The following is a 19,574-nucleotide window of genomic DNA, read 5'->3' on the forward strand; positions in this document are numbered from 1 at the left end:
GGAGCAAGGAATCCCATTCGGTTTACTTCGATGATGGAATTCCAATGGCAGATTTAATCGAACGGCCGCAATAGTTCTTGGATTTCGAATCGAACCCGAGATGCACAAATTCGGATCTTATGCTCGAGCATTATTATATTTTATCGCTGATCTACGACCTAACTATTTTCCAACATATTTCATTTAACGGAACAAACATTTTTCCTCCTTCTCGGATATTTCTATTTAATAACTCTGCGAGAGGAAAGAATTTTGTTCTAATAAATATACTTTTTTTTTTCCTATGACAACGACGACGACGTTTAATCCAAAGATTAGAAGATGTTGATCTAACATAAGCCGAGTATATCGAAGAGGATTCGTATTAGAAACAACTTTTACCGTTAAGTACTAATTAGAAAAGCGATGGAAGTCTCTCTCTCTCTCTCTCTCTCTTCCTCTCTCTTATTCGGCATTACACGCGAGAACATTCTCCGCGATGAACACTCGCTCATAGGTCCTCCTACCTACGTGTAATGCCACTGCAAAAAGAAATAGAAAGAAAAGAAAAGAGAAAGAAAGAGAGAGTACCTGTATCTCGTTTCTTTCGACCTCTAAGTATCTCTCTCCTTCAATCTTCGCGTTTCCTCGGTCGATGAGCTCGATTTCTCGTAAAATCGATAGCATGTAATCATTTTCGATGGGCGAGTATTATTTTCACGCATTTCCATTTTTTTTCCCTTTTCATTTCTTTCTCTTTCTCTTTTTCTTCGCACACATACGTAAATATATGTATATCCTTCCTTGCATACAGCGAATCGTAGAAGTATTCGTAACTCGTCCCTGTCAATTTTTAAACAATTATATTTATTCGTAATGCAACGTTTTTCTAAATTCTTTTACACGGAGAAACATATTTAATAATTATTAAATTTTTAACTAAAATCAGAGCTATACATTCGAATTGTATTCGCAATATATTCGCTGTCATTTCACAGGTGTACTTCGTAATTGCTCGTACATAATGGGAAAGAAAAAAAAGAACCCCATGTAAAAACAACAATTAGACCTCGAGTGATGGGACACCTTGTATAGACATGCACCCTGCCCCCTCATTACTTAGAAGGTTTATTAAGAAAATTGATACTCGGCTTTGATTAAAAAACATTTATAAGATAAAATGTAATAATATTGCGATCGAATATAAAAAAGAAAGAAGAGAAAAATAGGAGCTCGATCGAAGAGAGAAGTCAAAAGTATCTCGACGCAGATTCGCGATAGGGAAGGGACGATGACGAAGATGAGGAGGGGGGAGTGGATGTCCTTGGAGCACGGTAGTTAACTACCAGCGTCTACTCCACGAGGAACCACTACTAACGAGTCTCAGGAGTAAGGATGCACCAGGTCTTCTATAGATGCATGAATGCACGTTTTTCTCCTTGACGTGGATTTAGTAGAAATCGCGATCGTGATAAAAGCATAATGGATTTCTATTGTTCCTATCGATAGTGTATATACTAGTCTCTCTTTTCAACGAAAGAGAGAGAGAGAGAGAGATGACGATGTTAACGAGCTTTTAATAGGCCGGTTAGAGATATATACAAATGATTATCAGTTTTAATAAGGCAATTGGTTTTGTTATTTCTTTAATATCATATTTCAATATTTCATCGTTGGTGCGGTGGTGTTCGTTCGATGAACAACGGAACGGAAAAAAGGGACTTTTATGTTAAACATCATAATTCATATACATATACTATGAACAACAACAAAAATATATAAATTTACTTTACAAAGTACATTTGTTCAGGATTTTTAGCTACGAAATTGATTGCCCTCTCGTATTGCAAAGTCGAATTGCGATTTAACTTACGATTTAATCCTTAACCGAATGGAAATGGCTTGTCCGCGCCTACAGCCGACGTGCTTCGAAAACTGGTCTTAGTAAGAAAGGCCCTTCCTTCGTCGAAGGTAAAGCGAAATTTAAAGGGCCGCATTCTTCCTCGAGACACTCCTCTTTCTCCTCCACCCCCCCGTCCCTCTCCCACTCTCTTCGCGGATTTTATACGGACACTAACATTTTATGTAAATGGATTTAGGTTCGCTGCTATGTTTCGCGTGCAGGGATACGTACCCTGCCGAAAATATCACCCGTCGTGTACCTTCCTTTCTATATTTATCGTCTTTGGATATAATCGTTTTGCCCCGATGTGACTCCGATCAAATGGAAGGAAATAAACAAAAGCAAAAATAATAATAATAATAATAATATTAATAATCAAAAATGTGTATTATATTTTTCACGAAAATTCACTGCAACCAATGGAATCGTGTAATCGTTTAATCAAAATTAGTAAGATATTTTTTCTTGCTTTTCATATATTTAATAAGAGAAAAATGAATGTAATTTTAACTTTACTTAAAAACACGATACACACATACACACACACACGCATACACATACAGTATATTGTACCCCAGAGTCATCCTCATGGTGCACAGTGTCGTGACAACGACCTTGCGGACATCTGCCCACGAGTTATGGCCCTTAGTCATCGTAGGAATGCTGACGGACATATTCTCGATCCACTTCCTGTATCAGTGAGAACTAAAAATACTCCGATAGGTTTTACCATTCGAATCGCTTTGAAATTACAATTACTATACATTTTTCATGAACCCGAAAATAATTCGATACAATCGAAGATATAACGAAGTTCACAATAATTCGTGACATTTTCTAACGATTAAGTTTTCATGCAATATTATTGTTTCGATCGCAATAATAAAATGTTAAAGAAATGGGTAATTCGTAAAAGGTTCTAAATTTTGTATTGGATGCAGTCTACGAACTATGAATCATCAGATGCGATCTAGGCCAAATATCAAAATGACGCTAAGCATTCGGTCGATGCACCAGACACCCCAATGTTCAAAATATCAACCATTAAACCCCGACGACTCTCATTCACTTAAACTCGACTACTTTTGCGGAAAGGACAATATCTATGAACATAACGGGAACTATCTCTTGGCCGAGTTCCAAATCATTCGCATTATATACGTGACTATATATATATATATATCTGTATTTTCTAAAGACAAAATAAAATATCTTCGATGTAAAAATGACAATTACATGTTTTGCTTATAGATATATTACTAGCTTACCAATTGAAGTTCCAATCGTAGCTGCATTTTACGTAGATCGTAGTAACCTTTGTAATACTTGAACCACATCGTTTATTATCGAAGAAAAAATAGGAGAAAAAAAAAAAGAAAAAAAAAAAAGAGCGGTCGAATGAAAGAGGAGAGGGTTCTTATTATGCGAGTCACGTATTTTTTTTTTTTTTCGAAAGAATTCTATCGATTTGAATTGTCTTCGTTGTCACTTAGATCGAACCAAACCACTTCCGACGTCTTCTTCTTCTTCGTACGGAATATAACTTTTCTGTTCTTTTGCATCGCGGTCCGATCGAGAGGAATCAAAGACTTCTCTGTTCTCTCTCTCGGTTCTATCCCACACTGTTCTGTTCCGTTCCGTTTCGTTCTTATTTGATATCGTTTTCTTCTCGTCAATACGTTTCTTTATGTGCGTGTGCACGAGTAAATGTATAGACAAGGCAGACAAGAAGCACGTATGCTGCGACGAGAAAGAAAGAGATAATAAGAAAAAAGAAGAAAAAAAAAATAGAAATGCAGGCAAACCGAGGGGAGAGGAAAGAGGAAAAGGAGAACGTGATACGATGCACTCTAGGACTTTTAAGAAACTGTTCGTTTCGACATAGCCAAGAAGCCAAGTATAGAAGACGAGCCCTCTCCTCTTCACAGTAGGTGCACCACTCTGTGAAACGAGTGCGTAACGTGCCAGAATTCTCCTCCTCTTCTTCTTTTTCCTCCCCCTCCTACCCCTCCGCCACCCCGATTCTCCCCCTGGTGCTCCTCTCGATGCCATCATCCCTTGATGCTTCCGTCAAGTGTGAAAATCTACTTATATATATATACACACACTTTACATAATTTCTCAAGCTCTTACTTCAACGCTACTCGGACTCTTCTGAATTTATATATAACCTAGTTATTTTCTAAAATTATTACTAGTAGTTTATTAGACGAAACTTAGGGTATTCTATGATTTCATTTAATTATACAATTAAAACGTTGACGTATATATCGAATATAATAATTCATTAGCATATTTTTAAATTGTACAAAACATTTTGATCTTATTAAAAATTGGGTAGTTTTGTATAATTTGAACAATTGAAGATTTTTGACGTTGTAAAATTTGTCTTTGTTATATAGTATTTTGTAGCATATCAGTTTTGTTTAGCTTATCTAAGTGGGCTAGATAAAAAGGAAAGGAAAAGAGGTGTCGTTAAAGATACGCGATGAGAAATTCTTTCAGTGTTTTTAAACTGTCGACGAATAAATTCTGATAGACGTTGGAGAAGTATCTGGAAGAATATGTTTCTGAATAATTTCAATTTTTATTCGTATTATGTGATCATAGGTAAAGAGTAAAATTCAACTTTAGTTTTAATAAATGTAATTGAATTATAGTTCAGTTTAGTAGTTCTCAAAGTTTGTCTATTTATGTGAAAATCTAACAAGTTTACCTCGGAAATTGTTGAATGATAGGGGTGTCTGTGTATTTGATAGTTTTTCTAATTATATTCTTCGCAAAGTAAAAAAAGAAATAAAAAATCAATTATGTTGAACGGCGAACAATAAGTATCAAGTATATGAAAACCTTTTAACCTTCTACCTTTTCCTACTAATTTTATATTATATAGATAGTAAAAATGATTTGTACAAATGTTATAAAAGTTAACTCTAAAATTGATTAGAAAAGTAAATGCAGGTCATCGATGACCTCTAAGATACAATCAACTTTTTAACGACTGACAAAACATAGACGCTTTCGTACTTTCAACTTTCACAAGAAGTAATCCAGACACATCGCCGAGGAGAAAAGCATGCCTGTATACAAATACAAATATAAATACAAATACAAATGCGTATACATATATAGAAACTACTACCGATCCACCGAGTTTCCTGATTTATTAACAAACTGGTTAGTACAAAACGGTAAAAATAATTTGCCCTTGGTGAAATCTTTTCTCGGTACGATTTTTTAATTACAATTTCTATTTATTCAAGTTCTGTTTTTTTTTTCTAGTTTTTTTTCTAGTTTTATCATTTATAAAACTCGAAAAATTTCTCGGATCGTTATCGTTGCCGTTTAAATTCCTCTTCTGGTAAGACAACCGTTTGAACCTCTCGGAAACGAATCGAGTCCGCTGAAAATTTGTTTACATTCACGATCAAAGAGAAAAGAGAGAAGGAAAAGAGATGATAATACACTGGCAACTCGAGTGAGGTCGATGAACGCGAAACGATAACCACCATTCGTAGGCGTGACCTTCGAGCCGTTAATTTTCAAATTAATACAAAGATTCTCTTAGTTAGAGATGAACGAGATCGAAAGCGAATTAATATATTCGTATTTATATTTCCAAGAGAAATGTACTTTCGAGTTTAATTAAAAAGATACGAGAATGAATTTTTCTTCTATATATTTGAACACCTTGTCGATCGGTTAAGAAGATATCGGAATATGTTTCGCTGCACTCGTATATATATAGACATAATATACAGGATGTTTCTAAAATCATTTTACGGAGAATCCTAATGCAAACTAGTGAAATAATTACATGAATGAATAATACATTTGTAATTTTTGCAACACCCCGTATACATGCTAAAAATAAACCATTTTTTATTTGCTAAAGTATAATTCTTCGACAAGTTCATTAGAAACAAACGTAATAGTATTGAAGTAATCATTTTCCATCAAAAGTTACTTTTTACCGTAACAGTCGAGGTCCGGAAATTTCTCGTCTCCCAATGGAAACTTCAATTTCAATATTTCAATTTAAAGATGTTTTACGAAGCGAAGAAAATGATTATTTCTTATACTTTAACGGTAATAATAATTGTCAATGTTGAAATTACTTGTTTCTAATTTTCTGTCTTTTTTATGCAATGGGGCTCTAAACCTCGATGCGATATGAAATAATTATTATTTTATTATAAAGATATGCACGCATAAGCAGGCATAATTTAAGTCACGGTAAATACAGGTCCGTTAAAAAACCGTTTCAAAGAAATTCTGTAAAAAAAAAATAAACGTTCCCTATAATAAACTAGGTAATACGATCCATGTTATTCAAAAACAAACTATTTCAAATTTATTGAAAGAGAAAAACAATAAAATAAAGCAAGATTCAAGGGATCATTCGAATCTGTTTATTTTATTAAAAAAGAATACACAAATAGGCCTTTTATAACTTGTAAGGCTTCATGCATTGATATCATTTAAGTATTGAAAAAAAAAAAAAAATAAAAAGGAATATAAGCTCCGAAGAAGGTTTTCATGTTAGTCAGCCTTAAGAAACGTCCTGTATAGCTTTATGGCTTTTCCCGTGGAGATTAGAAAAGGGGAAGAAAAAAAAAGGTCTGGGTTCGAGACACCCAGCAGGAATCGACTACGTGATGTTTGTCACGTTGGCCACTAACCAACAACACGATCTGTGATACAAATCACGTACCAATAGAATTGTCCGATTCGAATTACAGGGGGTGTAGAGAAGATTTCATAATTTTATAATAATTATTACGGATTTTGTCGTTAATAGGGAAAATATCGTTGTTTAAAAAAAAAAAAGAAGTTCGAATATCTCAATGACGGTCGCATACCTTTGTGGCAATCCACCGACACTCCCCAGAAACATGAACGTGAAAGTTTGGAACGGGGAAGGTAGGGGGAAAGCGTTCGAATGCGTTTTTCACCGCGACATCGTGATTTAACGAAGGAAAATATACTTTTATTAGGAGGCAAACGTAAAATTACGTAATGTTAGAGGAATATACCGCGACTCGAGTTGCAGAGTTGAAAAGAAAATATACAAGAGAGCATGTTAAAACTGTTACCGTCCGCACACGCGGCTTGGATTCTCGTGAAAAGACTGCTTCGCGAGTCGTTTTTCTTACCGTAACGAGGAAGCGTAATAGCGCGACAGAGAAATGCAGCCAGGAGGAAAAAGGAGTGCCCAAGACGAAACGGTCCTCTTGCTAGAAGAACAACAGGGATTCGCTCGCAACCTTTCTGCTATATACTCAACGAAAGAAACAAAGTATTACTTACATCCGTTCTTACAAAATCGAACCAAATAATTGCATATAGATAAATAAGCGCTTATTTCTTATAGTAGAAAAACTAATTAGAAAGAAAGAGAGAGAGAGAGTACATTTGTAGTCCCTTTAATACATTTTTCTTTTATTACTTACGCTTTCTTTTCTAAGAAGGCAATCTTCAGGTTTAATAGCCTGGAATTTTAACGAAACCGATTTCAAATGAAAAATGATAATTACTACCTCTCTAATGTAAGATATTAATTTTTTCCGAGACCACTTATTTTTGTAAACCGATAAAAGTTCTTTTGTCATATAACGCACAAATGTTAATTTACTTCGAATTAAATAATTATATTCTTTAATGTTAATTTTCGTATCTATAAGAATACGAGAAAGATACTTTAGATACCTACAAATGTTGTAGTGACTCACCCGGCACAATAGTTTCTGACTCATACTTTATGTATGACTTTGACACATGTATATATGTATGTGTATATATATAAATTAAGTTAAATAAGATGAATCAATTAAAAAGACGAGTGACAAAGGAGGGACACGCCTATGCCCCTACGACATCTTTTTTTTCTTTCTCTCGGGAAGGGAATTATCATACGTGCACAATACATAATGGGAGTCTCTCATTGAAACGCGATGTTCAAAGAGTATAAACGCGCGATGGAAAAAATACGGACGAACCATCAGAGATTTCAATTATTCTTGCTTACCCTTCACGAACCTTTCCCTCGGAGACTTCTCCACTGTTTCGTGGCACGACTTCTTCTTTTACCCTATTTCCATAGCTTTCATTCTTCTTCTTTGCAATAAGAACGCGACTCCTTTTTATTTCATCACAATAGACTACATTCTCGGTTCTTCCTGTTCTCTTTACCCCCTTCGTCCCACTTCACCGTCACCATTCTCTCACGTAGTTTGTCATTTCTCTTTTTTCTTTTTTTATATTAAACTTATAAAAAATAGTTACGACCTGGTTTTATTTCCTTTTTTATATTCGCTCGAAGGATAACCTTAAATGGTAATTACGCGAGCACAATTAACAGTTACGGTCAAGCAGAGAAACCGAGATCAACGAGTCACCTACGAATTGAATCAGATCGATCGAAACATTATCTTTGTTTTCTTTGTTATATCGTTAATTGCAACATTTTGTCGTGAAATAAATGGAAACGGGAAAAAAATATAGCGCGACGAAGGATACAAAGGTAGAAAAAGTCAAGATAATTTTGCCTTTCATTTCAAAATCACTTTGTATAATTATTAGTATGTCCAATGCTACTCGATATTTTCTTATAATCATTTCATTATATGTTTTCATCGTGTAATTGAAAGAAGAAAAAGAAGAAGAACTCTTGGAAATCTCTTGGAAACGAGCGGAAGCATCAATGCCACCCGAGTTTTATGATTTTTCACGCGACCACGTGAAATAGAATACTGCGAGAGCTTTTATGATTATGATAGATTTTATGATTCGAGATGCTGATCGTTTATCTCATTTAGTTTTCAGATAGTACATTGGAATTTAGTATCAATACTTTGATTCGAATAGACAATTTTTGTCTTTGTTATCTTTGGCAAGATTAATACCGAAAAGAAAAGCGAATTCTACGCCAATGCAAATCCACTAGGCGAGATAGAAAAGGTTCCTCAAAGAATAAGAAGAAGAAGAAGAAGAAGAAGTACTGCTCTTCTGGATCTCCTAGCGAGATATTATCCAGAAGCGGAGGATACGTGTTCGCGCGCGCGTACCTCTTCTTCCGTTGCATTTACGTACCCATAGATATTCTACGTACGTACCTACGTGCATGCGTGTCTATATGTATGCGAGAAGAGCTAAGGTATATACGTATACACACATGCATACATACGTGCGAGCATTACTTCGAGTGTGCGAAGCAAAAGGCAAGGTGGGGTACTGACCGTACATTCCACGAGAAAGGTGACCGCCTCTTCTCCCTTCACTACCCCTCCCTAACCCTTTTCTTATTCCTTTCCTTCTTCGCAATACCGTACAACTGTTCTTACAGAGTCCTAATAATTTACGTATCTATGTGTTAACAGTTCTCTACATTTTAAATAGAAAAAAAATAACAAAACTAGACACGTATAATGTTTTATAACCATTGATTATACGAATACTGCGAATACCAACTTGAAGTACTATCATTTTGGAGAATGAACCTTTTTCAATTTTTATTTCTATTTATACAGTTGGCCAATACTTTATAAAATAAATAATTAAGTATCCCTGTGTCAAAATCACGTATTTTATGTAAAACTCGACTATCGATTTTGCGATTCGTCTCGCGTTTGTGGGATCGGGTAGATTGAAAGTTGAAAAAAAAAAGGATGGGAGGGTAGGAAAAGTATCGGGGAAAAAATGTTGCGTCGCGCGTTGCATTGCGTTGCATTGCGTTGCATTGCGTTGCACCTGTGCACCAGAGCGGCCGACATACAACAGCTGGCCGCGATGGGATCGCGCAACTCGCCTAACGGTGCCGAGCCACGACCGGAGAAAAGCCCTTCCTTCCGAGAGAGTCACGCGGACTTCCTACTCTTCTCGATAACCCAACTTCCAAATAATCACCAGTTATGGGGATAATCGTTCTTTCCCTTCTGCTTCTAATTAAACCTCTCCCGCTGGGTCAACGTTCAACACTCTGACGCTGTTGACAATACCAAATACGTCATTTACGTGCATTTTTACGTCATAGTGGCATCTTGCTATTGCATTTTACAATTGCAATTAATACCAAAAATAATTTATACTTAATCGAATAAAAAAATACTTTTTATATCAAGTATCAAACTTCTTTCTCGTGTTATAGGACAGGTTTCGATGAGCATCTTGTCATCGAGAAAGAGAAAAAATTCATTTTTCTATGACGTTTACCGTTAAATAACTGAAGGATATACTGTGTGTGCTTTGGAAAATATTATTTCAGGACTAAAATGTAATGATTTCTCATAATTTGTAAAACATTAGTACCGTAACATTGTCTCATTGTAACACCTGTACTGAATGGTTGTATGCGAATTTTACTCTCATTATTTATATTGTTTCTCTTACTTATTGATTCTTATATACAATAATAACAATGAAAACGAAGTGTAATAAATAATATACGCGATTAATATTATCGTAATAACGAGCTTCTGAATACACGGATATCATTATTATCTTTAATAAATCATCAAAGTAAATGATAAAGTTGCATAAGCCGTTCAATTTCCAATAAAAAAGGAAGCAATTATGTCAGATGCAATAAAAAGTATTCCAATAATTATATTACGTAAGAAAACTTTGCAAAATTATGTTTTATGCCCGTTGCGATAAAATTTGTTTTCGGAATCTTCGACGATACCTTTGGTAAGATTAAAAATTGCATATATAACGATTAAATAAATTTATCCTTTGTTCTATACCGCATTTTGTATAATGCCTCATTGTTTTAGTGGAAATAAATTGTACGGAATGAAATTTGTCATAAAACATATGTTTCGAGCGCATTAAATGGTACACGTGGCACGGAACGTTTTAATAGTAGCATCTAATAACAATAATCGATATTGCAGTAACACTTTTAATACGAGATCTCGCGTAGGGAGAATTCACGAAAGGAAACACGTAATGCAACGATTTGTGAACGCGAACTGCGAGCTTCCTTTTTATTTTTGTATTTTTCCTTCGCGTTCTTCTAGATCGTTTCATGCGGAGGAGTACAGGAGGAGTACAGGAGGAGTAGAGGAGGAGTGGAGGAGGAAGCGACAACAGGTAGCGCGTACTACATAATACATAAAGGGCAGTACACGTTGCGTCGTAACCTACGCCGTAACCTACACGAGCAAAGAAAATACAAGAACACGGAGTAAGAGAGAGAGAGAATGCAACAGGTGGAGGCAGTAATCGTGGCTTCTGTTCTATCGTGGGAAGGGAAAAGGGTCAAGTTTGTGCGAACGGAAAGCCCGTAAATCTGGAAAATCATGAATGCGAGAGAATAATTGTGTCTTCGCGTTAGATCTTACTTCGAGTTACTAATGATAATAAACGTTAGGTCAATAACTGTTAAGATCTTAAACGATTACGAACGCGATGCGAAGTACTTAACTTTCCTTTAACTTTTCGTTTTACTTCGATTTCTATAAGGTAAATTCGCGCGTGCTTCATACAAATATAGAAATCATTGAACAAACAGCAAGTAACGTTAATATTCGTGCATGTAGAAAGTTACGTAGGCCTTCGTATTTCCAGGAAACGATTAAACTCGATGCGTTGACTATTTGTATAAACTATAACCCTAACTTTCTTTCCGTTTCATTTTAAAACCCATGTTAGTACTGTTAAACTTTATACATATATATATAGCTTTCGAAATAGAATATAAAATAAAATAAATTTGAAAAGGGCGAGTCCGTCGTCTCAAATACGTCGTTTCACCTTTCTTGATAAATTTAACAAGGCATTCGTATTCCGAGACGACTAATTATTTCGCTCCGAATTGAATTATCGCAAGACTCGTCTCGTTGAATAATTCAATAGGAAGGAAAAGATTGGTACGGTCGTAGGCGTCGAGGAGAAACGACAGTTACTGCGATGGTTACCGCGATGGTTACCGCGATGGTTACCGCGACGGTTACCGCGACAAATCGATCGATCTGCGGATCACGTTGGTAATAGGGTTCCCTGGAACGCAGCCCAGCAAGGCTAATTAATGGCAAGACCCAAAGAGACCTCGCTTTCTTTTGGACCTGTTCAAAAATGCGAACGACCAAAGTAATGTTCGATCAACGAATCAGAAGAGAGACAAAATCCACGAAAAATCACCGATCACAACCGCTCTAACTAACCGGTAACGGTTCTCTCTGCCGCGAATATTTCTTCGAGCACGTTCCTTACTTCGTTAGAGATATGCGCGAGCTGCCTTTTTTTTTCTTTTTTCTTTTCCTTGACGAACAAATATTTATCTATCTTTGTCTATTTCTCACTTTCTCTTTCATCCTCGTACCTCTCTAAATCTATTATTATTATTATTATTATTATTATTAGTTGTAAGTAATATAATATTTTTTGTCCACACGTTTGCGTGGAATAAATAAATATTTTGAAAATAGAACGGTTAAAGTCTAGAGTAATTTTTCAATCAAGTAATTTTTCAAGTATCGAATACTTGAATAATGTGAATAGAAAATCCTGGCGCAAAAAATCGGACACCGGTTTACGTTAAAAGAATAAAAGGATACCTGCGCAGAGAATAGTATTGTTCACGCAGAGCGACAATAGCTGCCTCTTCGACCGTATCGATATCAACTTGTTGATATATTGGTAGTAGATACTATATCGTTGGCGAAAGTAGTTTCCTCCGAAGCAATACGCGTATTGTGAAAACAACCCGTTAGCTCTTAATGAACAAAACAAAATGTGTCCAACATAATTCAATGATAAATAATCCATCATAATTCAAAAAACCGGTCAACTGACCCGGTCTTTAACAAAAGTTCTATTTTTTTTTCTCTTACAATGAAATGCAGATAATCTTCAATTTAATATTACCTTGAATAACAAATTAAACAATCGAATAATATATTCGTAATTATAATTATCATATATAAAGTTAAATAAATAGAAGCAGTAACATTGAAATGTGGAATTTTCATTTCAATTGTCATTTGATCCGGCGTGGTATTTTTCAAATTAACCGAAAACAGGGAAATACTTTCTCGCGAAACGTTTAGACCCATGCTCGTCCTACACATTATTACTACTAGTGAACTAATTAATTAACATCCGGATTTTGTGCGTTTACTGTACACGCAAACGCAAACTTAAACGCGAATGCAAGCGCGATTCTCACATGCTCGTCTCTCTCTCTTTTTCCCTTTCTCTCACGAGCGTTCCGAATTATTCATAAAAGGGCGTCTTCTCGTACTCGCGAACTCCAATTGTGGAAGTTTTCCCACAATTCCCAGTAGTCGTACAGTATCGAAAGGACGGATTCGCATCCTGTTAGTTGCCTCCTTCCGGTCTCTCTCTTTCACACACACGCACACTCATTCACTTTTTTTCTTTGTGATATATTATATGTATTAAACACCCCAACTACGAAATAATCTCGTTTGCTTTTGATACGAGTATTTTATGTACGATATACGCGTACACATAGACGATCTAATTCCAAGTGAAATCTCGTGAAAAAGCAAAAGTTGTGCCGGACTCGTTGGTCAAAAAATTGATTACAAGTTTCCCGTTTTACGAATAATTGCGAATTTGTATTTTTGAAAGAGACTCGCAGGAGACTCTTTCGCGAATTCTAATCTCAAGTCACCGTAGTTCTCGTGATTTTCTTTTGTAGCTTATTCTCGATCGAATCTCGGGTAGCGAGCACCTGTGAAATTCGCGGTCACGCGTGAGAGAACGAGCCATTCTGGGAATCGTGAGAAAGAATTCACGAGCGGACGAATGAGCGAGGAGATCTTTGCAGTCGAGATGCACAAGTCGCGATGCTCGAGAGTGCACTAACCTTAATACGATTTATGCCAACTTTAACCCTTCATTTTGAGAATTTTCCCAAAGATAAGAATTACCTGGCACTTTTTTATATCAACCTTAGGTTATAAATATTTTCAGAAATAAAATCAAACTGAGATAACGCGCGCGCATGGCTGTGAAAAAAATGTTCATCTCCCTCCCCCCTCCCACCTCCCCTGTTTGGAAGAAAGGTCGAAGGTTCTCTCTCTCTCTCTCTCTAGATCTTCGACGGAGTGGCATAAATCACGCGCGTGAACGAAAAGAAAAGAAAAAAGATCCTTCAAAATGATCAAGGGTTGCGGAGTTAGAAAAAAAAAAAAAAAAAAGAGAGAGAGGAATACGGGAAGAAAGAATGCAAGGACAAGGAGATGAAAAGGCGTGTGTCGTTCGTACAAGATTCGAGGTGAGGAACTGTCGAGAGAGAAAGAAACCCTCCTCCCCCTCCTCCTCCTCCTCCTCCTCCTCCTTTGCACCGTAACATCGTAGCGGGTTCCATGCGTGCATTCGTGCATTCGCGTATATATAGATATGTGTGTGCGTACGTGTGTAGGAACGCACTGGGATCGAAGGAACAAACATATGTATGTGTATATATGTATATTTAGCATATACATTCGCATATCGTCCTAAAAGCCAAGCCTCTTTCTCGGAACGTCCAATACACACGTGCTACATATATAAAATCTCTCCGAGACCTCCCCCTTCCTCCCAAAGACACCACCACCACCACCACCACCACCTTCGAAGCTACACAACAGTTCGAGACTCGATATTACATTGTAATGCAAATCTCTAACGGATTCAAACGCGCGCTATTTTCAGCTTGATCCATGGGATTCTCCTCTTCTTCTTGTTACCCTATTCCAAATCATAATACATCCTCTCTACATTTAATTTAACGATATAGTAAATATACCTTTTGTATTTAATACGCTTACACTTAGCCCGATGATATATCGTTATAGCTCGCGATATCAAAACGGTAGCTGCATCGCTATTCTCGGAACGCGTGGACGGTGTTAAATGACTTTTTCCATGAAAAATGAATCGGTATTCAGGGCTCGGGGTAATATTTGTCACAATAATCATTTTTTAAGATAAACTCGAGGGATTATTAATGACGGAATAATTATCGGTACTATATATTTTGTGAGAAATCCGATAGAAAAATAATCCGTTTACGATCGTAACGTTGGTTTAACGAAAAAAAAAAATGAAAAATCGAAAATTCTTTTGAAATGCTGACGTTACGCATTTTAACACGCGTGTTAATTGCAACGGCGTTCGCAAGTTTTATATTTCGCGATAAAGAAAGGAAGGAGAAGCAAAAAAATGTTATCGGTTTGGAAGGTAAGAAAAATAAGTGGTCAATGACCAATGGGTTTTTAGGGGTCGAATTATCCTCCGGGTCCAAACGTATGATATTCCTTTCTCGTGCTCTTCTTGCAAATCTTTATGCTCGTGTATAAATACGTATACGTGTACACGTATACTCTCGGGATTAATATTTGAATAAGGCGCGTGGGTGAGACTTGGCCGAATCAATGACTACAGTCAGACGACAAAGATGAGAGACATCACGTAGGACAGATTACGGCTCGTAGAGAGGAATCTCGTTTTACGAGCACTCACACGAATGTATAACTAATCGCGTTACGAGCCAATCCTTTCTCCGCAACCTCCACCCCTCTCCGTTCTTCTTCTGTCTATCACTTATATTATGTATAAACGTATTCTCTCGTGTCTTTATATACAGGATGATTCAGAACCCCTAGAATTTAAATTTAAAGAACGATGGGCCTCATAGAAAGGATCATTTTTTTTTTTCTCAAGCAACCCTCATGTTCTCCGACATTTCGTTTACGTGTTACGCGATCCCAAAGGTTTCGGATAACATTTATTATAATTATGAACATCAAGCTAAAGACAAAATACTTTTAAATAATCTTACATCTCTTTTTTTTTTTAACATTTATCTTTTTACGTAAGTGCATGAATTTTCGGAGTCATTTTTAATTGGTTTCGTGCGAATGAGATTTAAAATATTAAGACATAATAATACATGAAACATACGGGAATGAAATATTATATACATAACGGCATTTTATTGTTAATTGAATTGGAAAAAATAGAAAAAAATCACGGTACGGATAATACGATTCTCTCGATAGAAAAAAAAGTAAGAAAAAACATATTTAATCGTCCGCATACAACACTTTGCGCATAAAAAAACAAGGCAACTTTCTCTGCTTCGCTTCATCGAGGAACCTTCCACTTATGAAGACTGCTACTTTATAGAACTGCTACATTTATGTGAAATATAATAAAGTCTGTATTGCCTCGCATCATCGATCATTTTGATTAAAAAATCTTCGAATTGAGCGATATACCGTAGCTCCCGCGTTGAAATGTAATTTATTTGAAAATTTTTCCTTGTCAATCGTATACAAAAGAAAGTTCTCGGAACATACGAAATTATTATCTTCTTGCAGTATTTACGGAGGAATAGTAGTGTTTAAGTTTCTATCTATTTATATGTAATTTAGTATTTAACACGTATCATACGGGTATTATTATCGCGTAAATACATCCGTAAACCGGGATGTCACAATAGGAGATACACTTATAAGAAATAAGAATAATATTATGTGTATTCTCCGTATGGCCAATTTCGCACGAAGATACGAAATTATCCTCGCATGAAATCACCCTATCCTCCCCCCCCCTTAACGCGACAAAAAAACAAAGCATATTCTATGGTCGCGTCTATAAACTAACATTGTCGCATCGCAAGTGAATATGTTCTGTTTGCTTTACATATCCCTCGCGTCGAATGATTTTAACAAGCTCGTTTAACAATATGACGAGCCCTTACCGCTCTTACATCGCATAAAATACCACCCGCATGTCGCTTGAGTAAATTTCAAATGCGATAGGAGTGGGTAAAATAGCATGATGCATTGAAGGAGGCAACGATCATATGACTATGACACGATCCGACTACCCGCTGACTCGAAGCCCTATCGATCGAAGATCCATCGATCCATTGATCGATCCAGAGAGAAAGAGAAAGAGAATGAGAATGAGAGCCAGACCATCTGGCACAAATAGCTGCAACATCATCACAAGATTTATCTACTACCGACCGGATGCACTCTCTTTGGATGCATATGTAATACATAGAACTACACATACAAATGATTACATATACATATATCGTATATCATTAATAATATCGCTAATTAACGAAACAAGGTAATCTTGAAATTAAACGAGAATGAAACTTTTAAGATTTTTTTTCTAATTAATATAAAAATAATAATAATAATAAAGAGAGAGAGAGAGACATATCAAAATGATTCTTTATATATTATAAAAGTAACATCGCAGTTAAGCTTTCTCTATTCGTGCGGATATGAAAATTTAAAGACTCGAGAGAGAAAGGCCTTGAATGCGAAACTTTTAGCGCGTTTAGCATCCTTTTGCACGGGGAACGGACTCGTGTTAAAACATGCGTACACCAAAATGTGAGTAAGTACATCGCGCAAACCTCGATCACGATAAGATAATTCCAATAGGTCCACCGGCCGAACAAGCATAAGTTGCGAGATAAAACTTGAGAGAAAGAGGGAACAGAGAGAGAGAGAGAGGGGGGAGAGAGAGAGTGGATAGGTACGAAGAGAAAAGATGGTAGAGAGTCGTTAAAAGATGATCGAGAGAAAGTCTCGTCAATCTTCGTCTTATCCAAGTTCTCTCAACATGAAGAAAAAAAGAAAGAAAAAAAAAGTAATCGAAAGAAGAAATAAAGAAAGATCATTCTTCGATCTCTTTTTCGTTAGAATTGACGGAAAGTAGATTACACTTATATAGTGATTGATTATTTTCTTAACGATTACTACGGAAATCTAGTTAAAGAAATTTTGAATAATGAAGATTACCGTCATTGAAATTAATTATCGTTGGATAATATATAAGTCTTATTAAAATAGAAATTATATATTACATAATGTGTACTAATAACAGCTAATAACAATACTCGCGCATATAAATGAAATTCGTAAATTTGATATGAGATTTTTCATCGATCGAATCTGTCTTGGAAGTATTGCATTTCGTAGCAACCTAAAGGAATATGTGTCATAGGAAAGTTATTCAGCCAAGCTTGCTTGCTTGCTTGCTTGCTTTCTTTCTTTCGTTCTATCTCGAATAGATTTCTATCTTGATGCCTTTGCAAAGAGGATTTTAGGAAGGATCGGAGAAATAGTCATCGTAGTCTATTAGCACAGGGGTGGTAGGTACTCGAAATAGGGTACGGACAGATTCGGGTAAGATTTGCCGATAAAATAGGAAGTAGTAGAGAGAGTCGGAAGGTTTCTCACCTCTTTCATACCGTCGAGCCTGCCGAGGCTCTTGGTGCCACGAAGCGGTGGAAAGGCGACGTCCTGCCAGCCGACGGCGACGTCCCCCCCGCCTGAAAAAGCAACCGACTGTGCTCCAGCAGCAGCGCCGCTACTGGTCGGACCATCGTTGCTGTTGTTCAATCCTCTCGACCTGCTCTTGCTCTTGCGCTTATCCAACAAATGTTTCGCTCTTGACTTCCTGGCCGGTGCAGCAGAATCAACATCCTCGGGATCGCTCTGAACCTCCCACCTTGACGGGGATTTAAAGCGACGTCTCGGACTCGTCGGTGAGGTCACGGGTGAGGTCAGCCTCTGCACGAGGCTACCGAACATGGTCATCGTTCGACCTTCGAAGACCTTGCTCGGGAATCCAAAGGATCTTTCTCTCACTCTCCACTCCCTCTCCCTCTCCCTCTCCCTCTTTCTCACTTCCCGCTCTCCCTTGCGCGACCAATTATTATCTATCTTTCTTTACTTCCCCCTTTTATTTTTCTTCGATCTTCCTGTATTTGCAATTTTGTCGTATTAAACTCTGTCAAAAAAACGATCGAGGCATCTCCTCCTCCTCGACGAGGGCCTATTATCTTATCCTAGAATGTTTTTCCGGTAGCATATCCATACCTTGCAACACGCGTCAAGAGAACGAGTATACGTTCACACTAACACACCACCATCATCTCACTCAGGCGACCTGTTGTCGGCGACCTGTTGCGCACAGACGCGTACACACGCGAATAATGAAAAAAGTAAAAATCGTATTCGTCTATCTATCCTTGAAAATAACCTCGCTTCTTATATTATCTCTTATGGGGATTAATATTAATGCGAAAATGTGTAAGAATTACGATGGCGTATGTGAAGATCAAGAGAAATGAAAAGTTATCGAAATCCGAAACGATAGACCCAACATGTAACGTGGTCGGAACCGAACTGCTCGCTCAAACACTGTGCGCTATTCGACCGGTTGGCCTCGCTAAGCCGAACAAATCCGAATGTCGACGACTCTGACCGACCATTCCCGAGTACCCTTGATCTTCCCCGCCTCGTCCGCGGTTACCATGGCGATCAGGACTTACTTCGCCTGGGGGTTTCACGTTCACGCGCCAATCTTTTTGCAACTGCGTGCGCGTGCGCAAGCGAGGCTGTTACCCTCTTCTCGCATTCGCAAGAAAAGATTCCTCTTTCAGTCAACGAATATCGATCTGGATACTTTCGATGGATCGATGATGGATCTAAATGATATCTTTTCAATCGAATGCCATGTTTTCGATTATATTTTCATTAATCCAAATCGAAAAACCAAAATCATTAACGTGTACAACATTGATGCGTTTTGCGTACCTTATCAAATCCAATCATGTAATATATCTTACCATTAGAAGTCTTCGTTCTATTTCAATTGCCAAAGTATTTCGGACCATTTATTGGAAATTAAGGTAGAAGTCCCG

General features: G+C 36.9%; 1 protein-coding gene across 3 annotated transcripts in view; it reads right to left on the minus strand.

Moving 5' to 3' along the window:
- The window catches only part of LOC122516762, a 39,694-nt gene that overhangs the window by 9,110 nt on the left and 11,010 nt on the right, over positions 1-19,574 (minus strand). The window contains exon 1 of one of the 3 annotated variants that reach the window (XM_043634856.1): positions 18,106-19,551. The exons of the other annotated variants lie outside the window; for them this stretch is intronic. Coding sequence (XP_043490791.1) covers positions 18,106-18,465 — 360 coding nt within the window. The 5' untranslated portion in view covers positions 18,466-19,551. Of the gene's footprint in view, positions 1-18,105; positions 19,552-19,574 lie in introns of those variants that run through there. 3 annotated transcript variants of the gene reach the window in all.

Source organism: Polistes fuscatus, unplaced genomic scaffold (assembly GCF_010416935.1).
Source record: "Polistes fuscatus isolate 324 unplaced genomic scaffold, CU_Pfus_HIC Scaffold2, whole genome shotgun sequence".
In the NCBI taxonomy this organism is placed as follows: domain Eukaryota; kingdom Metazoa; phylum Arthropoda; class Insecta; order Hymenoptera; family Vespidae; genus Polistes; species Polistes fuscatus.